Below are 25,920 nucleotides of genomic sequence, written 5' to 3'. Positions count from 1 at the left end.
TATTACAAACATTCAGTTCTTTAGACTCTTTCTCAGACACAAAAAATTCCTTGGTTGAATACAATTTGAGAAACAGGGTGTCTGCAGTTCCTTTAAAAGGTCTTATTTGTCTTAAAATGTCTCCAGTCACTTTCCAATTCCTATTTTACTAAGAGTACAAACAGTTCCATTCTTGTTAATGTGAAAATATTAATATATAAAATAATTGGAATCACAATCTTACTGTAAACTTTGTAAACTTTATGTTGGGGTTGGCATTTTGGGATTATGGCATTTTGTTTTAGCCAAAGTAGTCTTGTAAAAAATGTTGTGTTTTCCCATGATTTCAGATACCCTGTTTAAACACGTTCTTAAGAAGACTTGAACCGATAAGAAAAACTAACAGAAATGGGAGAAAGAGCCCCAGTTCAAAGTAGCTCATCTGTGCATCTGCAAATTCCCTACGAGAAATGCCTTTTGGCTGAGTGGCTGTAATGCAGGGCGTTCCCTCTCTGGTTCTCTAAATTTAGATGAGGTTGTGTTTTGTGTTTCCTATCAGCCTAACCATCGACTTTTTATCATATGAAGTATAGATATTCTGTTCTGTTCCTCAGAATATCTGATGTGGAACTTCATTTACATACAAATATGTGCAGTCAAGGAACATATTTATTACTGGATGCACAGTTACTATTACTATAAAGAGACTGAATCATTTATTCCCTCTTGTATATAAAAAGAGAATTGAATATAGTATGTAATCATGCTTTAAAAATGTACAGTCCAAATATGGAAACTGGATTGGAAAGAAAAATACCTGTTTTATTATTTTTTTTTTTTATGAAAATAGTGAACAAATGTTTTAGAGCCCAATTTTTTTTTATCAGAATTTAACATCAGTAACTTTGCTTTCGTTTATTATGAAAATACCCTATCCTTTTCATGTTTATTGTGCACTTAGATTTTTAGTGTCTTCATTTTTTTGTGTGTACATTATACATACATTAGTTTTTTTTTAACATTTTAATTCACTTTTTTTGTCATTTACATATAATCTATACTTTTATTTGGGAAGTCATTTTATGCAGAAAATTTTAATATTTATAAATAATTATAATTTTATAATTTATGAATAAATAATAATAAAAAGTGACTGCATGGCTACTTGGAAAGCGACCAAGTAGCGTTCATAAGTGGGCTGGGATATACTAGGCAGAGCCTGCTGGCCTCCGATTGGACCTGATCACAGTGGAGGCGTGTTTTTTTTTAGTAAATGGGCGTGGCTGGAGGCGAAAAGCGCCGCTAGTCACGCCCCTCGGGGAGGAGGGAGCGCGGGGCTGCCGGGGTTTCCTGTACTGAAGAAAAGTGTCTCAAATCAACGGCCGCCGTGAATCGGTTATCGACTCGGATACAGCAGAACAAAGTGGATGGAGTCTTTCTTTATACGATTCCTTTTATAACAGCGGCCGCTCACACTGGATATACCGCTTTCTTCAGGTTTCTGCGCTGAAATAGAGTCAGAAAAGGTGGAAAAGTAGCTTCTTATCGAGGCTTTTCTGCTTTTCTCGGTCCAAATGCTCGGCATGTCCCGTGTTACGGACCCGTTATCGAAAACGCGTCAGGAGAGAATGAAAGAAATCAACTCGAGGGTGAGTCTCGAATTACTACTGATACTAGCTGTGTTTTAATGTAAATTCAACGTATGTTTTGTTTTTGTTGTATTTTCTAAACTAATAAAGGTGTAACGTATTTATTAGAAGTTTTGTTTTGTATGTTTATTAGTTTAAAGCATTTTAAAATTAGTTGCTACTCAGTTTTGAGCCATTTTAATGTTTTTCACCTGTTTAAAAGCAGCTTTTGATAGTAATTTATTTAAAACATTTTTTGTTATTAGTTCAAATAAAATATTAAAAACGTAATATTTTATTCTTTATTTCTGAGTATTTTGAGTTTTTTTTTGTGGATTTGGTGTCTTTTCAGCCATGCCGTGTTGGAACAGCATGGCGTGGAAAGACCCTCCACACTCTCTTCCATTGTTATTTTTTCCCCACTCGTTTTCCCACAAGCCCCGCCCCCTGCGCGCGCTCCGATTGGCTAGTATGGCTCTGGTGCTCTGTTGGTACTTTAGCCTCGCTCTCAGTCAGTTGATTGGCTGAACGCTCGCGAGTAAAAGCGTTGGCCAATCCGAGCAAACGAAGCGAGACAATTCTATCCAATCCTAACAAAATAGGACGGGGCTTGTCTAAAAACAGGCGGGATAAAAAGAGCAGCAGCGTCGGCGCAGCAGCACGTTGTGGGGGGAAGGAACTGAAACGGTATTATTAACCGTTATCAGGCCTGCCACGATAACCACGTTTTTAAACGATATATTGTTTCATATAATTGTGATGAATGATACAACTGTCATTTTATGCCGCTGATCCAAGGATTCAATTGAAAACTTACTATTAAAGAGAAGCAAACTTATTAGGAAAATATTAGAAAAATGTATATACAGCTCTAGAAAAAAATAAGAGACCATTTAAAAATAATGAGTTTCTTTGATTTTACCAAATTGAAAACCTCTGGAATATAATCAAGAGGAAGATGAATCATCATAAGCCATCAAACCAAACTGAACTGCTTGAATCTTTGGACTGTCATAAAGTTACCCAAAAGCAGTGTGTAAGACTGGTGAAGGTGAACATGCCAAGATGCATGAAAACTGTGATTAAAAAACAGGGTTATTTCACCAAATATTGATTTCTGAACACTTAAAACTTTGCGTTATTTGAGGTCTGAAAGCTCTGCATCTTTTTTTTATTTCAGTCATTTCTTATTTTCTGCAAATAAATGCTCTAAATGCAATAGCGCCGGGAGGTTAATCATATTCATTTGATTTATCAAACTGTTACTGTTTAATGTGATTTTCAAAAGGAGATCATTGACATTGTACAATCTGTAGAAGCTGCCAGAAAGAAGTTTAGTAGAAAGACATTTGCTCCTGTCAGAAACCTGTAGTGAACTGTATTATTTTACATATTTACATATTTTACACTTTTCCTTAACTGAAAGGACATAAGTTTGCCATGTTTAATATAAAGCTGCATGTAAGGTTGAAGGTAGCAACTTACCATTAGTTACCATTGACTCTGTTAATATTTATAAACGAAATGTAAAGGAAACAATAGCTTATGTATCACTTTACAAATTAAAAAAGACGACCGTAATCGTACTCGAGATTCGCTCAAGTTTTTTTTCAATATTGCCCAGCCCTAGTGACAGGCCTATCTGTTGTTCTACAGCTTGAATCGAAATTGGAGTTCTGCAACCTTAAAACCTATCTTATAGTAAAATGACTGATTTCCTTCTTTCCTTGTTAATGTTTCGTTAACGTTTAGCAATATGAGTCAGAACTGGGATCTCTGGTTGGTTGCACCGTGATATCATATCTCGATTCAATTGTTTATGGTGTTTTGACTGGGATGTTACTGACTCAGTATTTTAAACACAAGGAAGTGTGAGTGATAGTCTCTGTGGAAACACTGCAGTCTCTGTGGGTGTTGTGTGTATGTGGGTTGTGCAATCGTTTGTATTGCAGAACTACAGGCACTTCTGTGAGATCATTGATAGAAGACAATGCCAGTGTGGCAGCCACTGGCCACTGACAGGTGATGAGGTGTGTGTGTATGTATGAGTGTGTGATTATGTGTGTGCGAATGGGTTTGTCTAGGAGTGTTAAGAGAGAGGAGGAAGTACTTAGAGTGACTGTGTTGCAACCTGCAGTACTGCATGTGTACTAAATCACCCCTATTAACAGTTAATGGGTCTAATTTGCTTTAACATAAACTACAATAGTCATAACTAAATAAAGAATAGAAAAACATTTGATCCCACAAATTGCCAAAACAACATACCAAGAAGCACTTATATATATATATATAAGTGCGCAGTATTCAAAGTGAAATAATTCATTTATTTGGGAAAACTGCAGGCTGAAACATATGGTATCCTGCTGCACATTTGCCTTTAGTTTAGTTTAGCAGCTTTAGTTGCCCAGTTGCAGCTGGGTCTGTAGCAGAACATTCCTGGAAAACCCTTGCTGCGTGTGGACAAGCATTATTCTACTGAAAAATGCCAGTTGGAGCTCAGCCTTGAGAGACAACACATGATCTTTGTATCACTACTAGTGGTGATCGACTGTCATATGTGATGGTACTCAAACCCCATGCTCAGATTCCAAACAGGACTTTGGACAGGACATTTTTTGCAGAAGACGACATGGTTTGAGTCCGTAATAGCCCAGGTTTCATGTTCACGACACCAATACAAACAAAGCGACTAAAAATGTCTGTCTGACAGACGTCCTAGATTACAGTATAGTTCTTAAAAATGACAATCCTGCTTCTTGCAGTTCAATGATGCACCCCCTCTTAAAGCCTGTTAAGTGGGCAAAATGTCTTTTAGTGCTTCGCAGAGGTATGTTACGAAGTCAATGTACAATACACAAAATTTGCCTCAGAGTCTTTTATGGCTTTTTGTGGCAAGACCCTTTGTTTAATCTGGCTATATTTGTAATTAGGCTTGTTTTTTTGCAACCGATTTGAAATTATTATTGCGATAAACGATATTTTTGGCATTTAAGACCATTAAATGGCACTAATATGATCATAACATAATATTATAACAAAAGAATTGCACCCTTTTAAAGACAATAAACTTTCCATTCCAGTTCCTGGACCTAATTTTAGAACCCAAAAAGTTCCCAGCTTGAATCAAAGTAGGTTTTAGTCATAAATAGTATAAATATATATACACACACACACATCGCGTGCGTCTTGGTTGCTTATGAAGAACAAATAAAGCAAATAAAAAAACATGGCATATTTGTTTAATGTGGCAAAAAGTGCTAAAAAGCTGGTTTTATTTGCACCCATAACCTGACCATAAGGTTTCATTTTAATATAGGTATGCATATGATCACATGCACGCTGACCACATCCAGCTGATGTCGCTTCAATTCGAGGAAGCACTGTATAAATAACGCTGTACTTATTTAATTATGCCATGCTAGGTGACAAAAAAAACAATCTCTCTCCTCGACTGCCCCGGAATGCACTTTTCACTTCCCATAATGCACTCGCATCACTCAGACGGCGGACCCAAGCACTTTTCTCTACAGGCCGAGCTCTTTTTAGCCCGGTTTTCCTAAGGGCAGAGAGTGGAGAATGTCGTCCATGGGGACATAGATACACAGAGGGGGGATTGTACCAGGGGCCTGGGGCTTAGACATGAGACAGTAGGCATGCACACACAGAGAGCTAAAAGAGAGCTAACAAACCTCTTATTATTGCTGGAGAGCCTGCCGCGTTGACTTCACCTCTCTCTTGTGCCCAGCGCTCCATTTCAGTGCCATGCATCATCTCAAAGAGCACCTCCTGAATCAGCCCTCTATTCCACTGCGAGCTACACTTACCGCCTTGTACCAGAGATAATAGTGGCACTTGGTTCTATTAGCGCACAAATGGAGCCTAGTAGTATGTGGCTCTAGAGTGTGTCTACTGGATTCTGAGCCTTGTGCTATTCAGAATTGAGTTACCCTGTTGGAGCTGGATGGTTTTACCTCGGAATGTGCAGTAATTAAAGTGATTAGCGGTGGGATCTGGCTTCGTAGCAGGAGTGTAATAGTAGACAGATGTCATGATTTGATCCACACCCACAATTTTAACATATTTAGTTCAGTTTGTGTGCTAAAAGTTACGCTTTGTTTTGTCTAGTGCAATGACGCTAAAAAACATGGACACCAAAGTTCCATTCCCATATACTATTTTGGCTGATTGATGTTCGTGGAAAGTAATGGGGATGATTGGGTCCTGCTTTTGTTAATGTTTATTTCGACAGATGGACAAAATATATAGACAAAAGTATTGGGACACCTGCTCAATCATGGCTACAACTTATAGTACCTGAATTCATTCCTTGTAAGGAGTGCCCACATTCATTTGATCATATAGTGTCATATAGTGTACTGAGGTACATTAAGTGGTTGACTGCACTCTAACACAATATTATGACAACACATTTATTCCTTTGTTTTTGTCAGTCATTGTGGTTAGCAACGTACCCATTCTGAGGGCTGTACAGCAACAAAGCTAGTTTCAAATCTTACCATTACCCATTACCGTTACGTAAACACCAATTACAACACTTCCAAGTCTGATATATTTAGCTTGTCTCACTTAGCCCAGTGACCCCGGAGCAAATGCCCCCTTTACCCCCGCAACACTTACGCCTCTGTTTGGATATGACACCGTGGGGATTTTGTTTGGGGTGTACTTTCGCAACCTCCTTCAATGTAGGAGGTGGTTTCTGTCTGTGTCCCAGATATAGCCTGCTTTAGTGGCAATGAGTCAAGCGATTCTTTTTTGTAGAGGACAAAAGGTTTCATTATATGGGTAAAAAAGTAACTAAGACAAGTTGTGATCTCCTCGCATCGCGTGTTGGTGTGTATGCAAATGTGTGTGTGTGTGTGTGTGTAAGTGTTTAATTATGTCTTTGTGTGTCCATTATGTGCTTGAATGGCTTGAAGCATCAGGAACAATAACTGAGCATCGGCCTCTTTGGCCCAGGCCCTGTTAGCGCACGCTTGATAGCCATCTCTGGCCGTAATGTCACCGTCAGGCGAAGTGCCACTGCCACTATTAATCACTGTTTAATTGATGCAGCAAATCATCCCCGTAACTTCCTTTGGCCCTTGTCGTGACAATACAACAACGCAGTCGGTTCCTGCAGATGCCTCAGGAATGTAGCACGGGGAAGTGGTTTGACCACAGCCAGAGGAGTGTGCGCTCAACGGTGGCTTTCGAGTGCTGTCTTCATTACAGACCAACTGCAGACTGGTGAGCTGCGACCTCTGACCTGGTGTCACATATGGTGCAATGTAGGGCTATTGCTAATAGAACTCACAGTTTGACTCCAGAGCCCCCACAGGATACAGCCCACAGGCTACAGCTGATGGACAGGTGCTTTCAGTCTGATTGGCATGTTGACATTAGTAAGCTAATTTAATTTGCATTGTCGGTTGCATAGTAAATATTATCAAAGTTTGTAAAGGAACATCTGTTTACTTGGTGATACATCTAGATATTTATTTATTGTCATTTATGAGCAAACTCAGGACTGTTAGACTGTTAGGGTCTTGCTGAAGGGCCCAACAGTGGCAGCTTAGGTACTTCATTAACATGGGTTTTAAACCCTGAACGACTGTTAATAGACTTAAAAATGAGACATGCTAAATAAAAGACATGCTTTTTCTGGCTGCTTTGAATAGCACTAAGCTATGAGAAGAGAATTGGGACTGCATTTTCTAAAATTACGATACTCCATCCAGTACTTTTGGGATTAGTTAGGGAGTTGGGGGTGAGATGGGTTGGTGGTCAACCAAAATATGGACCTTACTTATACTCTAGTGGCTAAATCCTCACAGCAATACACCAAAATCTAGTAGCAAGCCTTTCCTGGACAGTAGAGACAATTACTCCACCATAAGCATAAAAAAAACATTTATGTCTCTACCTCTGTTTCAGAAAAAATGGACCAAAGCAAACAGGCTAAATGGTGTTTCAATAAAATGCAGTATTTCACCCATTAATGTATGCCCTCTTAAGCAATACAGATTATTATTTTAAAGTAGGGAAATGTCTCCGCTCACTGTATAAATCCATGAATACATTTAGCTTCTGTTAGCATTTTTGGCAGTGGGATTAGCTGTGATGAGCTTTTTCGTGTCAGCAACCAAATTTTGTGTGCGAAGCTCTGCCTGCACAGACCTCTGAAGACTGAGGGAGGAAATGCTAATGTTAGCCATGCCTAAGCACAAGTGTTTCTCCTTCTCTGACTTTAAATAAACTGATAAAAAAAGAATGAGTTACCACACGCGAGGCAATTTAACAGAATGTATTATCATATTTGTATTATTTTACAATTTAACAATTTCATTGTAGGCTAGCAAGTTAGCTAGCATTTTAATCACAAAGTTAGCTCTATTGAAATGAATAGGATTTGTCAGGGCTTCAGTGCTAGTGGATATGTACCGTTAGATATACAATTTTCTAATTTATAGCTAGCTGTAACAGATCATTTCATTCTTAAAATTATTCTGTGGTACTTGACATGATTTTATTGATCTTTGTGTTTTATTTTATATGTTAGCTTCATCAGACAGCATGAAGACAGAGGAAATGCTAACGTTAGCCATGTCTATGCACAAGTGTTTCTCTTTCTCTGGATTTGCACAGGCACTTATTAGAATGCATTATTATATTTTTATTTTATTGTAGGCAAGTTAGCTAGGTGGTATGCTAATCGCTAAGTTAGGTCCTGTTATAAGAGGAGCTGTTACACAAATCACCCACTGCCTTTACCATGGCTGATAGATATAACTACAACTTTAAACTTTATATATCACACTGTATTGTAGTGAATTTGCCAATAATAATTTGCAGTTATGTACTCTTTTGTTGCTAGCTGTTTTGTTCTGTGTGGAATTAGATAGCATGCTAGTTACTCAGTTTGCTCCTCAGTGGCAGCTCCTGAGTGGAGCTGCCAAAACAAATGCTGTAATACACAGGTTTACACTAAAACCTATTCTGTTGTACTTTAGTGTGGTGATCCTAACACTACAACATAATAATATTAATCTTTACACAGTTTAGCTGTGACTGAAAGTGCAACTCTGGTGTTAGCTCTGATGTTAGTGTGACTAGTGTGTTAGCTGAAGACTAATAATATTAGATTGTGGCTAGAACAGACCTTTTGTATTAGTCTTTGCACTTATGTAAGTCTTTAATAATCTGAAAATGGAAACTTGAATACATTTTCAACACTTTGAATTTAAATAACTATTTTATTGAATGGATTTAAATTGCAGATTATGTGTTTTATTGCAGCCATGAGGATCATTTTTTATTAATATATAATTTAGCTGTCTTCTCTTTGTTGCAGAAATGTTTTCCAAATTGTTAATGAAAATTTTCATAATATTTTGTAACATTTTGCCAAAACTTAGGTTGTGTCAACAAAAAGCTGAGGAACGTTTCCAAAGCAACAGCCTCTCTAATAGCATGTTGATGGTTCATTTGCTTGGTTGCTTGTCTGTGACATGAGTCTGCTTTGTAAACTTTGAGTAATTGAACCCTGCTTTGTAAATTCTTTTTCCATTAGGTATTTTTTTCTGAGAAGGCTGCAGGTAAAGAAACCAAACAAGCATGAAGAGTTTCACTGTACTTTTGTACTCTGAACATTCACACACCTCACCAGTTCTGCATGGTCTGCCTATAAAGCTGCTGCTCCATAGCATCTCCATCGGGAACAGTAAGAGGAGTCGGGTGAAATTGCCCAGAGCGAGAGAAAGGTGCGGGTGGGGCGGAGGGAGAGATAGGTCAGGTTGCCATGGGGCCTGCAGAAAGGCCGGCGGTTAATGAGGATTAAAGAACAGACGGACAGAGGCGCAACCTGGCCGTAAACTGGCCCTGCAGACCAGAAGAGCATGCAGAGTAAGAATGCTGCGTAGCTGTTATTTTCGACAGGGTAATGGACATATGAGGTGCTTTAGCCCATTGATGTCCTTCTGGAGCGGGGGGTTGGAGGGCACCTGTGCAAACAGCAGGGCCACAAAGCTGTTTGTGTGCTGTTATCTGTGATGTCTGACAGAGAAGAACAGATGAATAGACCTCAATACACAGGAGAGGGCAAGAAAGGAGATAGAATGCAGAGACTGGATGTAGGGGGTAGGTAGAACACAGAAAACAGGCATTAACTCTCATCATAGGAATGAAAATGGAAGCAATAATATGTCATAATAATATATATACAGTAGTAACAGACAGCCAAACCCATGAGGTACCACAGCATCCACCTTACAACACCATAGGAATCACCTGAGGCACCACAGCACCAATCAAAAATGCAATTTATTCAGAGGCTGTTATAAAAAATACCTAGGACACCTTGGCAAACCTGTGAAGTACCATAGCAACCACTAAAAAGCACAATGACAGCAAAATAGCACTCAGCTAGGGCTGCCACAAACGATTATTTTTATAGTCGACTAATCACCGATTATTTTTTATGATTAGTCGACTAATCGGATCATACGTTAATTGAATATAAAACACAGTTTATCACAATAGAATGCAGCTGCTATTATACAACCAACATTAGATTTCAGCTATATGCTAACTAAAAATAAAAACAATTAAAATCATAGTTCATTAAACCTTTAATGAAATATGCAGCTTGTTGTAACAGACAATTATTTTACTGTTTAGCATAAAGTGTAAACAACTGTGTAAAATAAGGATAAGGCACTGGCATTTATGAAACATCTCAACCGTGAGGTTGTTTGAACTATTATGAAAAAAAAGTATATTAATAAAAAATGCCTCTCTGTCCAGATATTGTGTACATTACCGTACACAGGGCAGCGGTCTGCACAGATCTGATTGGCAGAGGAGAGCGTTTGGTGATTTTACACCACACATGACTGATCTGTGAGTTTACTGCACCGAAAAGCACTGAAAACAGAAGCCACTGTCAGAATGAAATCCTTCTCTGTAGTTTATCGGTTTGGGACGGCATTTGTGACAACGTCTGGGTCCGGATCCGGATCGCGGTCCGCCTATTAGTGACCTCTGTTTTAAAGCTATCAAGATGAGTAAGTTAAGTACTAAGTTAACGCTCTGTTTACGCTAATTTTAGCAGCTAAATAGCAATTTAGCTTCTTCGTCATTTAATCAGCCACAACATGCCTCCTTTTCAGGTGCTCGTGCATCGCGGTTGTGCTGCCGAGGAAGGCAAGTTCTTCATTGCAGATATTGCATTGCACGCGTTTCACTTTTATTTTCTTGGTGATCCCACACTTTTGAGTTCTGTAGCGGGGTAGCCATGAAACCAGAGCCTGTCTGTATAATGTCCTGAGATGTCGTCCACTACCTACCCCGGTTTCCACTACTGCGCATGTGCGTCCAGGACAGAAAGGCAGTCGCAGCAGTTTGGAGAGAAAAACAAAGAAAAAAAAAAAAACGACTAATCGACTATTAAATTAGTCGTCGACTATTTTAATAGTCGACATAATCGTGACTAGTCGACTAATCGTGGCAGCCCTACACTCAGCTAACTACACCTTAGGAACCCCCGGAAGTTAAACATCAACTTTTATAGCAGCCATCTGAAGTACTTCAGCAGTCACCATTTAAAACAAATGAATTACTAAAGCAACCACCAAACAGCACTTTAACAAAACAATAACATGGAATTAGCAACACCTTAGTGACCAGAAAGTGACCAGCTACTCATCTACCTGAAGTGCCATAGCCAGCTCAGCAGCAATCACTAAATAACTCATTGGCAACTAACTAGAAACGCTATAACAACCACCAAGAAGCACAATGACACTCAGGTAGCATTCTCATTAGCAACCACCATCTGAGCATCCATTGCTCTGGACACCTTTGTAACCACCTGAAACCTCTGAAGTCCAACCACCTAAAGTACCTTAATTACCACCATTGCAACTATCTTGAAACACCCTAGCAACCCCCTGAAGTATCATAGCAACCACCATCTTATCGTCCACTTGAAGCAAGTTTGCAACCACCTCAGGCAATTTCCTTAGCAAGCAAACAGCTAGAAACATCTTAGCAACCGCTCCAGGAAAGTTTTCAAGCAAATAAATACTATAATATCTGCCGCAGCAGTAGTCTTGCGTTTAAACTGGTCCTTTAAGGCCGTTTAAGGCTGTTAAGTTGGTGAGTAGACTGGAATGCGGTGTTTGTGATTCATTAACCTGCTGAGGCGTACTGTTTAACGGGTACACCTCATAAGTCGTCCGGGGTCAGTAAGTCATGTTGTGTCTTTCTTTGACTCTGGGTCTTTGTGGGAGGACACTGACTAAAGAGCCAATCACAGGAAATGACCTCACTCCCTCATTCGGTCTACAAAACTCGTTCCCACAGACCGCGCTTACACAGGGCAGCAGGCTTTGGTTAATCTTCCCTTGGCCACACCCATGCACTGTCATCCAGTTCTATTTACTGCCATGCTATAACTTCTGCATTTACACAACTTAAATATGCGAAAGATGAGGAAAACACCAGCAAAGGGCAGTTTCTAAGCAGTGGACCAACATCTGAATTGGAGCTGGTTGCACAACAGTCAGTGCTATTTGGACATAAAATGTATATTGCACATCAATACAGCAATACTATGTTGAATAGTTCAGAATGCTTCTTGAAAATGTAGGTAAATAAATATTATCTTTTAAATGTTAGATAAGTGGTTTCTGTCTGGGTAACATTTCCAGTATTGTGTAAGCTTTCCTTTGACGTCATTTAAAGAGAAGAAACTGAAGAAAAAAAAACCTGTCCCGTCAAAACGAGCTGAATCATGTGTGTTAGACATCCTTTTATCATAAAGTTTGAGTGCTTAGTATTAAACGTTTGCTATTGCTGCGCATTGCACAGTAACTATATTGCTGTATCTGATTTATATATTTTTCTTCTCTGTAGTACTATTGTTTTGCTTGGTTTTTGCCCATTTTCTCATCCCAGTAACGTTAGTTTTCAAGATATCATTGTTTTTTCCAAATCTAGATAATATGTCTAATTATATGATATAAGCTTACAAACAGCTTTTTTATTGGATGTATGTGTTTCCAGATTTTATTCCGAATAGGGGAAAAAACATATGTCAAGGTGACATAAATACATTAGTTAGACCCAACCAGCCTTGAGGTACTATAGCAACCACATCCCAAAACACCTTAGCAACCACCTGGGACACCATATCAACCAAATAGTAATCCAGTAAACACCAGTAAATACTTGAGCAATGCTGTAGTGCCCATCTAATCACTTAATAACACTTACTAACTTATTAACAACTTGGAACATCTTATCATTTGCCTGAAGTACCATGTTAACCACCCTAACAAGGACCAAAATCACCTTAACAACACCTGAAATGCCATAAAAAACTACTATAGCATAGACATCCTAGCAAACACCCAGCAACACCAACGAATACCCAAGAAACATCTTAATAAGCCACCTGTAATAGCATAGCAACTGCATGGATCAACCTAGCAACCTGCTGTCATGTGTCATGTCTCATGATGTCCGCCATAACAACCACTAAAACACACAACCAACACATGAAATCCCATAACAACTGCATAGCAACACCCAAGCAACCGCTAGAAGTGATTTTATCTTAGTAGCCTCTGACTTGAAGTAAAAACCACTTCACAAGTTGTGCAACTATTTATAACAGTCTCACATTTAGTAATAACCTCGTAATAACCTCTGATCATGGGTTGTGTTTAGAAAAAAATGACTGAGATTTGAAACTGCAACATAAAAAAGTGTATTTGCTTTTTCATATGGGAAAATTGCATATGTGGTGTTATTTATTTGCATGTGCAGAAGTGTGCACTCTGCAGTTTGTGGTGGTTAGTAAACATCCTCAGTTGTATCATCTACTTATCTTCGTATTGTTGTGAATGTTTTCCGTTTTTAGCTAGGGTTTGTTTTTTATAGATGGTCCCTTGCCGTCTTCAGCACCCACTTGGCTGTTTTCATTCAATTTACGTAGGGAAATAATAAGCTCAAAAACTTATGTAATGTTTGTAATTTCGTTCCCTATTCCTTCCTATTCCCTATCATTTTGACAATGTACGTTAGAGTTTAGGGTGGTGTTTGTGGGCCAAGGGAGACAAGGGATATTTTGTTATGTCCTTTATTTATGTTCTTTTTCACTGTTAACATTATCTACCTCTATCTCTTTTTCTTTCCCTAGTCCTCTCCCTCTTTCTTTCCTCACTTCTCTCCTCTCCCTGATGCCCTCATGCATCCCTCATTTCACGTTAAAAGCCCTCTGCAGAGTTTTGTAATAGCTATTCCTCAACGCTTCATGAAGTTTTCTAGCTGCCACTACAAAATATATGAAGCAGAAACACTGTAGTGTAATATAAGTAGAACCCAGCCCTAGTGCTATTGTTTGTGCTTTGTGTGTACTGTTCTTGTTTTCAGTCTAAAACGTATGCTGACCTAACCACAGTAACAGCCATATTTACCGCAGAGTGGATCAGCGGAACGGATTAAGGTTTGCTTTGTATAATCCCTGCTCTTATTTCATGCAATTCCAGGGAGGAAGTTCAGCAGAGGATACAGTCTCAGTTAGAGAAGTAGAGTTGAGTAACTGTTGATACACAAAGCACACTGGCTTCATTGCAGTGTCTCCGTCGTGTCTCGTTTGCTTTGTGAAGTCAGACAGGTGTGTGTGGGTGTGTGTGTGGTGTGTCATTGTGGTTTGATCTCTCTGTGTGCTGTCTGAGGCGTCCTCCTGGGTGTATTAATTAGTGCTTCTGCTGCTCTCTGGGGACGGGGAGTTTGCACTCTGCAGGAGGGCTAACTAGATTCTGCTCGTTAGCCAGGCGCCGGGTACCCTTTCAACGTCGAGGTCAGAGTGCACTAAACCCGCAAGTTGCCCACCATCTGTCTCAGACCAGGCAGGATCACTGGAAAGCGTATAGAGTTGTGGTTTACAAACCTGACGCTGGAGTTGGCTGGCATACTTGTTGTTGCTTTACTGTATTATATAAAAAAAGAACTTAGTGCTGTGTTTATTGGCAGATTCCCTTCAGAGTTAGGGCTCATCTAAAAATTACCAAAAGAAAGTAATGCTGTTATTTTTAATGACAGCATCTGCTGATTACTTGTCACGCCGCCGTGCTCTCCTTCCATACTCCTCGACTCCATTTCCCAAAAACCAATGGGCGAAGACGTCACCGTCAGCCACTTGCTCTTAGCCTAGCCTACTAGCCTCGCTGGCTATGCTCCTAATTGTGGTGAGCTCTGCAGCTAAATAATACGTATCAATATACCACAAAAATGATATCACCATTATTGAAACATTTCTTATCGAGATAAATACCGATATCCGGATAACTGGTTTCGGTTCAGTTTAACCTAACATCCTGTATATAAGTCTTCAGTTTGTAGACAAATTTTGCGAGGTATTGTCGACTTTCCGTCACGGACTGAGCGTTATAATTCTGTATTTTTCTGACTGCCTTCTCGTTATAACCTAGTTTTTCTATATATCGTTTATTGCCTTTTTGTCTTTGCCCTTTTCGTATTTGTTGCTTTGTTGGACTGTTTTTTTGGTCAAGATCCTGGACTGTATATTCCACAACCATTTCTGTATCTGGTAAGAGTTTTGTTTGCCTGGCTATTCTGGTTCTAGTGCTTGGTGTGCTGCATGTAAATAAACCAAGTCATTATTTTTACTCTGCAAGCGTCAGTCCTATCTGTCTGGTGTTACATGAACACTGTACTGTACTGTAAAGCATGTAACTATTATTACTGCTTCTACTACTACTACTACTACTACTACTACCAATAATAATGTAATATTAATAAAAAAATATTTTTTTCTGCTTATTGATTCTACCTTGCACAGAATCAGTGTAAGAAGTTACACAGTGAGTTAAAGACTAATCTTGAGATGAAAAATAGAGTAAAATGTACCTTTGCTTTGAGTTAGGGCTTGTCTAAAAATTATCAAAAGAAATTGCTGCTATTATTTGTATTATTATCTGCTTATATTTCAAGAAATACTGTATTTTACAGGTCTATTACTAATATTACTGCTACCATTATTACTAGTAATATTCATCAAAGTAATAATAATATCTATGCTTATTTTGTTTCCTTGTCATTTTGAGACACTCCCTTGCACTAAACCTGCCTGTAGTTATTTGAAAACAATAACACAGTTAATGCACAGATATGTAAAAGTTTTAAATAGCATATTACCATCTTTTATTTGGCCCCAAGTTCACTTATAGGGCTGTTTAAGTGTACATCGCTACACTAATACAGGCAAACCTTGTCTTGGGCAAGACTCCCAATACTAAACTCTCCTACTCCTACCTGTGTAACATGATCCAAACATCCGTTCTCTCCGGGAAGTTCCAGAAGGCTTGTTGGAGCTCCCTGACTCCTGAGAAAGGAAGAAACTGACACGAGAAACTAAGCATTCTGATTGGTCTCTCATTGTGCTAGGTAGATTAGTTAGTATTCCCTGTGGGTGGGATTTACAGCTGACCTCTCCCTGTCACTGTCCATCATTCAGTCTAGATGGCTCTATAGCTGAGTGCTCCAAACTCAGAGAATATATAGACACTACACCCCAGACTACACTATAACCTACCCTGAGGGCTCTTTATCGTCTCCTTCTCTTTATCAGTTGCCCCTTTTTCTGTTTATGTCTGAAACCTAACCCCACTGTCTGAGGCCGTCCTCGAACATACGTTGTTCCGTATAGACAGTTCTTGTAACAGGAAGGAAATTAACTACAAGAACAAAATTCAACCAATATTCAAAAAATACTTCTACTAGATTCTAATCTGTTGCTTGTTATATGTTGTGTTATCCGGTGCTGCCCAGAGGAAGATGGGTTCCCTCTTTGAATCAGGTTCCTCTTAAGGTTTCTTCCCCTTGATCTCAAGGGGTGTTTCCTTGATACCATCACCACTGGCTTGCTTTAAAGAAGCTAAGACCCAGATCTTTCTAAAGCAGCTTTGTGAAAACATCTTCACAGATGAGTCCCACTTTTGACTTGGAAAAAAACAAAATGTGCCCGTGTGGAGGCCCCATGTTCAGCTCCGAAATCTACAATTTGCAGTCATGTGGCACACATTTTAGAAGGTCTGGTGTTTTGGTCTTCATTACAGATACTTTGACAGCCCAACCCGGTGGCCCTACCTATTTTAAACGCACAGTTTGCTGCACTATTTTAGCAGGACAATGCTTACCTACATACTGCATATACAGCTCTGGAAAAAATTAAGAGACTACTTCAGTTTCTGAATCAGTTTCTTAGCATGTTCTTCTCCACCAGTCTTACACACTGCTTTTGGATAACTTTATGCCTTAACTCCTGGTGCAAAAAATCAAGCAGTTCAGCTTGGTTTGATGGCTTTTGATTATCCATCTTCCTCTTGATTATATTCCAGAGGTTTTCAATTTGGTAAAATCAAAGAAACTCACCATTTTTAAGTGGTCTCTAATTTTGTTTCAGAGCTGTATGTGAGAGTTTTGTTAAGTTCATTTGTTGGAATACAGATCTAGGAGTAGATATTGATTAATAGGAATATGAGAACCAAGTGTGAAACTTTTTTTTAGAACAGTTCAAATCAGTCATGTTCCAACAGAGAATACCAGCCAGTAGTACTGGATACATTTACATGTATTTACATAGGAAATTACTATCAAGGCCTTACTTTGACTATATGCACTTATCTGTCAGTAAAAGTCTCATTTATTGCCTCTTTAAAGCATACTCTTCTGTCTTATCCCTTTTTCCACAACATCCCTCTTCAGTTCCAATTGTCTAGCTGGCCTAAACCTCTCTCCTCCACCCCCTGCCTGCTCCTCGTCCTTTCTTTGTCTTCTCTTTATCTAATCTCTCTCTTTGTTAGCCTGTCAATAGCCCCTGAAATCAAGTTACCTGCTCTATGCTTTTTCTTCCCCTTCCATCCTTCCATTTCTCTTTCAGGCATTTTCTTTGCTTCCTCAGCACAGTCCTCTCTGGGGTTTTCTTCTTTCTCTCTCTCTTTTCATTTCTTCTTCTGTCTGCCCCCATGTCTCTGAGGCCCCTACTGGCCCTGACCATGCGATTTGCTTGCTCTCTTGTCTGTTATCACTCTCTCTCTCTCTCTCTCTCTCTCTCTCTCTCTCTCTCTCTCTCTCTCTCTCTCTGTCTCTCTTTATCTATCTCTCCATTAGAGTTTATCTTGTGGGCATTCATCTTTTTTTCCTCCTCCATAGCAGCGCCCTGTTTGTTTTTTTTCCTACCTGTAGACAAATGGAGGGTTGTGAATACTGGCTCTTGTCTACGTTCATGAATACCAGGCCCTGTTTTTTTAACTCCCAAGGTAAAATGGCCCTGTTGTTAGCTGCCAACGATGACCTCACACCTCATTTGATGATGACATTTTGAGGTAAAACTAGCTTCCTGACTGGGGCAGTGAGGGTTAAGGTACTTGCTCAGCTCCTTTAAGTTAAGCTAACACCGATGTACCAATGTACACATACACAGCTTGTCTAGTCTCTGTAGAGAAGTATTTAGAATAGAATAGGAATCCCTGGAGCAGATACATATGCTACTGTTGAGATCTGGTAATGCCTAAATCCTGGCATAGGTTTTAAATAGGAATGCAATGTCAATTTTTAAAAAATCGTCAACTCCAAAATTTCATTGTCGACTACCGTATTTTTCGGGCTATAAGGCGCACTTAAAATACTTATTTTTTCCCAAAAATCGTCATTGCGCCTTATAATGCAGTGCGCCTTGTGTATGGATTTTGCTTGTGTTTACTGACCTCGATTTTTATGTGGTGCACAGCGCTCTGTTGTGCAGAATTCCTCACCCACGCCAGAAAAAGATCCCCCTCTTGGGCTAGCGCGCGGTTACCTTTGACTGCCGTACTGCCTCTCGGCTGTGGTTCAGGGTAGCTAGTTTCCACTGTAGCTCCGTGGCCAGAACAAGGTGCCGGTAAACTTTCCTTTCCACCCGTTCTGGGGTAATAGCACAAACTGTTTCTTTTTAGCGCCCACTTCTAAGTAAAGTTAACCTCTTAACACGCGCTGGCCCACCGGCGGGCCAGAAATATTTAATATTTCATAACTGGCTGTGTTTCTGAATAGTTATGAACAGTTACAGGTTCAATATAGACATCCAATATACCATTTTAAAGCTTAGAATCTCTGCTTTTGAGCTATTTAGCCTATTTAGCGGAATATCCTTTCAGAAAATAAACATTTAGGGCGAAATATGCCTTGGTTATGATTTTAATAATTCATAACTCTCATATTTGCGTTTATCGTTCGTCCATATTTCATCGAATGCGGTCATGTCATACACCATTCGAACCGTCTGGCTCTCCGGATTCCAGAACTGTGCTTTTACTGTAGGATGTATGTTTCATGAATTAGAGCTGCGTCAGAGCGCATGTTTCCAGTAATAAAAGGCTCTCCTTTTCTCCTGGGGTAACCTCCGGTCACTGCCGCCACCCCCCGAACACACACCCGCGCTCAGCCACAGGTCCTACCTTCAAAACGCGTCCAGACTAAAGAGAATCCATCAATCCAGTCTCCTGTAATCCACAGTTATATCCAAACAGCGCTGGAAATCACTTCATCCAGAAATGAAACTTATCCAATCTTTATCTCTGTTTTAAAACCGTTTTATTCACCGAATTCGGCACAACACGCTATTATAGTCAGAAGCCTCGCGGAGTAATACGTACTTGCTGTGCTTCAACATAATATTATGGTCTGTCGGAGCGTTGCGGCTACCGTTGTCAGGAGCCTCGCGGAGTAATACGTACTTGCTGTGCTTCAACATAATATTATGGTCTGTCGGAGCGTCGCGGCTACCGTTGTCAGGAGCCTCGCGGAGTAATACGTACTTGCTGTGCTTCAACATAATATTATGGTCTGTCGGAGCGTTGCGGCTACCGTTGTCAGGAGCGTCGCGGAGTAATACGTACTTGCTGTGCTTCAACATAATATTATGGTCTGTCGGAGCGTTGCGGCTACCGTTGTCAGGAGCCTCGCGGAGTAATACGTACTTGCTGTGCTTCAACATAATATTATGGTCTGTCGGAGCGTTGCGGCTACCGTTGTCAGGAGCATCGCGGAGTAATACGTACTTGCTGTGCTTGTTGATTTATTCTGCCCTACAAAGCAAAAAGGCAGTAACTGCATTTTTTGGCGAAAATGAGTTATTGTGTTTTTTGTAACATTCAAAGCATTATTTGTCATGTAACAAAATATCTCATCTCAAATGTGTGTCGTTTTGGAGAAAATTGGTGGGTGTTTGTACAGTAACTACAAAAACTACTAGTAAAGCAAAGCAAAAAGGCAGTAAGCGCCATTACTGTATTCTTGCCTTGTAGCGTGACAGTTACTGTCATTCTTTGTTGTATCACTTCACGTAATAATTACGCTGTTGCCACAGCGATGTTACTGTTGCCATAGAGAACACCGCGCGGGACTCTTTTGACGCTGCAATTTTACTCTGTGAAACTGCACTTTCTTGTTACGATGGCCCAATCCAGAGGGAAAAAGATGGTGGAACTGGCATTAAAAAGAAAATATCCGGAGTATGGCAAGTAACAACAGCGAATGATTATGACTGATTAGAAACGTATCACAAAAGTTCCTGTCAGCGCTATCAGCTGTTTTCTGTCCGGAGACGTTCCGTGCCCCCTCCCACTCTCCACCCCACCCCTACAAACTAGTTTATCCTCCCTAACTTTATATTATATGTTCTGTATCTAAGAAAACGTCTTACTTTACAATACACGCAAATTCACTCTAGGATCTGGTTCACGGCGAGCGCGGAGATCCGGTAAGTCGGTGTTAGTGACAGTGAGGCTCCGTGCTGGACCCGTGCTGAAGCTAGCTGGCTAACAAGCCTTCTGCGCCCGCAGCACGGTGTGCACAGCGGCACTGTCCCTCCGAGTGGCCGGGTCTCTGTGCTGTGCTCGGCTGGGCTCCTCACATATCACGGCTGAACTTTATATTTATATCTGAGTTTTCTCCCTCACCAGAAAGATCTGTGCTGGGAGGGGTTAAGAAGGGGGGGGGTTCTGTACACAGTTCTGTAACACTGACTGTAACCCCAATCTAACTTCTGCAACTCCAAGTCATGCACATTTTCTTCCATCCCATTTCAGACATGAAAAAAGAAAAAAATAGCCTCTTACCTTAAGTAATGGACCAAATCAAAATGATTACTGTATGTATTTCATTGTTTGCCCTTTAGTGTGCTCTTTCGCCCTCTTGTGACATAAAAAACAACATTTTTTAGACATATAATTTACACCTGATCACATATATCAGTCTACATATTCACAATGATTTGTGTATTACTTATATTATGTTTGGTTTCATCTAATTTAAAACGCATGTTTAAAGGATGCAAATGTATTTATTATTTATTACAGGTATTTATTTATTATTGTGTTGGCCTAATGAAAGCAATATTTTAGTCATAGGCCAAATTAATGTACAGAAGGTTCTTTTTAATAAAATGTTGTTCTTTCATTATCCCCTGTTTTTTGACAGTTTTATATGTAACTATTTATTAAATTAATATCAAATAACCTTATTTACTCGTTTCTATCTATTTTTAAAAAAAAATTATCCTGAGTATTCACTTCATTAATCACTTTTGTGTATTAGGTTCTCAAGGTCCGGAGTCTGAGGTGACAGGGGGTTCCGTGAAAAAGTATGTTTGTGTAGGCTATGACATTTTAAATCAACTTGAAAAACAACTTTGACGATGAACTTGTATTTCAGTGCATCCAGGTTAAAACTAGTGTATATTATGTATTGCAGATAATTCAGATGTGTTTGAGATTAATGAACATAAATTAACTAAGAATACACACTAAGTACACTCCCATAATAGGGCCATATAAAAATATGAACGCTGCTCATTTGGCCCTTGATGCAGCTTGGAAATATTATATTTTTTTAGATGTGATAAACACCAGAAAAAAATCTGAGTGAACTATTAACACCTTAAATGGTTTAATTACATTAGCTGTGGCAACACTGTCTTGCAGGATACAAATGGTTCCAATCAGTACAACTCAAATACAACAAAACCCTAGCTATGACAAAAAAGGTTTTTGAAGAATATTAAGTTACTGCCTTCTTACTTGGTATGGGACTTTCGAAAGTAGGAGTAATACAAAGCAAAAATACAGTAACTGTAAAAAAGGGGTAAAATAAAAAATATATTAAAATTACTGATATCTGCAAAGAATAAGGTTATATGGAGTAACAATACTGCCTCATGTCCAATAATCTACCTACAACTACTTGGGCTGGACAACAAGATAACTTTAAGGTCATTTTTCTCAGTTTGGTGCTCTGTGCAGTTACTGCCTTTTTGCTTTGTAGGGCAGTATTGCTCAGAGATGTTGTTATTTTTCACAGATATTGTGAAGGATTTATTGCTCAGAGTTATTGTTACTGATATAAATAAAGTTTCATTTAGTGCGCCTTATAATCCAGTGCGCCTTGTGTATGGACTAACACTAAAAATAGACCGTTCACTCATCGTGCGCCTTATAATACGGTGCGCCTTATAGTCCGAAAAATACGGTAATTGTTAATTTGTAGCACTATGCAAACTAGTAATGGAAGAGGGGTAGCACTTAACTTGGCCTGTGTTTCCAAAGGTATTCAATCACTGTTCTGGAAATTTGAAGGGCACTTAAATGCCACATTCAGCTACAGCTTCTCCAAACTTTTGGTTCCTACCAGCACTATGTTCCAATTCTCAACAGTTTGGTTCTGAACATGGAAGTGCATTGCCACAATTATTTTCTTTTTCTGATTTATATAATAAACATTTTTACAAATACAGGAAAAAATTGAAGACAAATGAAGAATGGAAGAAAAAAATAGCAGAGAGCTTAAAGGGGAAGTTTGCTAGATTAGCCAGCATGCTAACCGTCCATGCTGATATGAGCCCACATTAGAGTTCAGATCGGGCCCAAAAAATCAAACTGGAATTTGTACTTGGAATAATGTGAGTGATATGTCTTCTGCCAGTGTGAGCACAGGGTATCACTCTAACTTGATTTTGGAATAAACAGTCAATCAGCAGGTATACCAGTACCTTTGTCCATTCAGTGTATCACATTTTTTGAAAATAAGGTAGTAAATTATTGTATTTCCTGCCACATCATCCAGCCTTACTTTAAAATCCCGACCCTGGAGATTTTCCTAATGATTCATATCAGGTTGCACCATAGATCTGCAGCTTTGTTGACATTTTAGATCTTATAATCCTGGATCAAGAAGGAGTCAGAGAGTGCCTGTCTGCAGCTTTTGCCAAGTCTAAGGTAGTTTTGTTGGCTGCTGCTGTTAAGATGAGCTGCTGGCACACACTTAACAACCACAGAGGGGACTTCAGTGCCAGATTGGCATTAAAGCAGATTACAGTCAGGTGGACAGTCAGGTGATGTTAGCGTTGAGCTGTGGGCCAAATGTTCTCAACAAAGAGGGAGAGTCTGTCCTACCAAGCTGAAAAAGAAAGAGAGAGAAAGAGAGATAGAGAGAGGTCTACTGGTATAGAGAACGACTAATATAGTTATCTCTTAGTGACTGTATTGCAGGAAAACAGCAGCGACATTAACAACCACAAGACCCACCAGATGGTGTTATCTGCTATTATGGATACAGCAAAATGAGGCCCGGCAGGTTTTTACAGGTTCAGCAGAGCTATGGCAGTCACACATTTACCTCAGCAGTGCCATTTTAACCATAAATGTACCTGAGCTTATACTCAAGTCAGATGAGAGTAAAAGTTACACGAGACAGCCAATAATTTGGTAAAAAGACATGGTAAGGCTTAGTTAGCTCACCTATTCTTACTATGTTAATCCTGTACTGCTCATATTTGTCAGCTGAAAGTAGCTAGTCAGTAAACTCATACTAAGCTAAGCTCATATGATGCTGAGCATTTTATTTCCTTTAACTTATGCAAGTAGAGTGTGCAAAATTAACTTGAACCTGGCATTTGATGCAGCGCTCTGATTCTAAAATCCTAATGTTGACTCAAAATAAACTAGTCATTCTACAGTATAAATTGTTCTAAAACAGTATTTTGGCTCATTTTACCAAAATAACAAGTGTTTTTTTTTTCTTTTCTGACTAATATTTTATTATCTAATTTTTGTTTGCATAGCCTGTAATTGGTTGTGGTGATAATAACACTTCATCAATGTGATGTTGTGTTGATATTACGTGGTAATCTTTAGTGTTTGCAGTCCTAAACAGTCTTTAAATGCCAAAATATCGCAGTCCAGCTTCAGAGAACCTGAGCCAATGGAATTAGCAGGTTCTTTCTTTTCACAGGATCAATTTCATGGATAAAGCTTATTTTAATTTGATCAGTTCCTCCTTTGTGATGTTTACAGTATCGCTGCCATGAACTCAGATACAAACTCAGTCCAAAGTTCAGAGCCACTGATTTAATCTCCTCTCTTCACCCTTTATTGCATTTGTGCGCAGTGTTTTGGGTCAGTCTGGCCCTTTATCCTAAGGAGACGATGCTATATTGAGGTTAATTGAAGTGTAATTCAGCCTCAGATAAGAAGGCCCTCATTCCGGCCCAGTGAGCTGACTGAAAACACATGATGGCCAGACCCGAGTGTTCTCACGGAGACGTATGGAGGGCGAACCCCCCGGCAGACACACCCTGCCTTACTGTAGACCACTCAGCTGGAAACAAAGTCACTGAAGCCCGTCTGTGCATTTTATGTTGTGCCCCACCGTGAACTTCAACTGACTTTGAGGTCTTGAGTCATGTACTGTATAGTTACTGATGAATACTGATTAAAACAGCAAGTCTGTGTGTTACTTTTATTTTAGCATAGGTTAGTATTATTACTTACTGTTTTTATAAAATCGCTACTAAATAAATGTAATAAGATAAAATACATTAAAGTTTAAAGAGTAACTATTAATAAAAAAAATAATACAGTAAACAATGCTTCTGGCAAGCAGTGTTGCTCAGTAACAGAAACATAATAGTCAAAATTTTAAACCTGAACAAAAACATCAACATTTTTTAAATAAATGTCCATGTTAGGAAATGGTAGATTTATTTATTCATTTTATTTTTTATTAGTTCGTATTAGGTTTTACAGAGTAACAAATATATCTAGAAGGAAATCACCAGACCAGTTTCCATTAAAGAAGAAAACAAGGTACATACAGCAATTACATATAAACTATAATATAGATATAATATAAATTTATATTTTAGCTATACTCACTAATAAAAATAGCAAAACAAAAAAAACCCGAACGCATGTATATACATTTTGAAGTTGAATAAATACATAAATAAATAAATAAACATAAAATTTAATATATAGGCAAGTGGTTAACCAGATCTATTCAAAATTGTTCAAAGAGGTCAGTAAACATTTTTACTACACATCTTTCAAATATACTGAGTTTAGTTTTCTAGTACTTGTAGTTTTAACTACTTGGCCCAGAAACCCTTCCTAAAACAGTCTATGTAGATCTTAAGACATTTGTTTCATAATCTGTTGACGCTGCTTGATTTTTGTTGCAAACAAAATGTTTTATAATTTTTTTTTTAAACTACATGTTAATTTAATTTGACAAAATGGCCTTGTCTCTAAAAACTAAACATAATAGTTAATTTGATAGTAAAAGCAAATCTCATATACATCCCATGCCTTATAAGTTAAAATAACCATTATAAGTTGGTTTCATTTGATAAATTAGTTAAAAACAAACATGGAGTTATACCGTTGTTACTTGCTAGTTTTTTGGATTAGCAGACCATATAATATATAATAAACTCTGCTAGTAATGCAGCTACTGTATGAAAATGAATTTAGATTAATAACTGAATAATTTCTTAATACTCTGAAAGACTTGTGCTGGGATTCATTTCAAGGAGCTTGCTGAAAAGAGTGTCTTTGCGCAACAGCTGCTGTAATACTTTTCTCAACAGCTTCTGGTCTGTTGTCACAATACTCCCACCCGGTTTCTTGGTAACACCAGGGCTCCACCCCCTTCAGCCCTGTTAGAGGAAGTTTGGTGTAAGTACTTCTCTTGAAAAGACATCATCTGTGATATTAACTGTAATACACTGATAATGTAAAGTATGTGCATATGAAATATAGAGTAAGCAGCCATTATCTGCATTATCTTTACTGGTATCTGCATTATTTTTAGTGGTACCTGTGAAGGGAGCGAGCAAACAGTCAGTTCTTGAAGTTGATGTGTTGTAATGAGGACAAAAGTGCAAGAACATCTCTAAAACATCAGCCAG

The 25,920-nt window shown here is 38.9% G+C and overlaps 1 protein-coding gene across 4 annotated transcripts in view; it reads left to right on the top strand.

Moving 5' to 3' along the window:
* Positions 1-25,920, top strand: part of arhgef2 (rho/rac guanine nucleotide exchange factor (GEF) 2) — a 98,029-nt gene that overhangs the window by 28,574 nt on the left and 43,535 nt on the right. Inside the window, exon 1 of one of the 4 annotated variants that reach the window (XM_022679113.2) lies at positions 1,339-1,628. The exons of the other annotated variants lie outside the window; for them this stretch is intronic. Coding sequence (XP_022534834.2) covers positions 1,554-1,628 — 75 coding nt within the window. The 5' untranslated portion in view covers positions 1,339-1,553. Of the gene's footprint in view, positions 1-1,338; positions 1,629-25,920 lie in introns of those variants that run through there. 4 annotated transcript variants of the gene reach the window in all.

The sequence above is a fragment of the Astyanax mexicanus genome, chromosome 4, assembly GCF_023375975.1.
Source record: "Astyanax mexicanus isolate ESR-SI-001 chromosome 4, AstMex3_surface, whole genome shotgun sequence".
Taxonomy (NCBI): Eukaryota; Metazoa; Chordata; class Actinopteri; order Characiformes; family Acestrorhamphidae; genus Astyanax; species Astyanax mexicanus.
The sequence above is the reverse complement of the archived record's forward strand: the minus strand, read 5'-3'. Positions and strand labels throughout refer to the sequence as shown.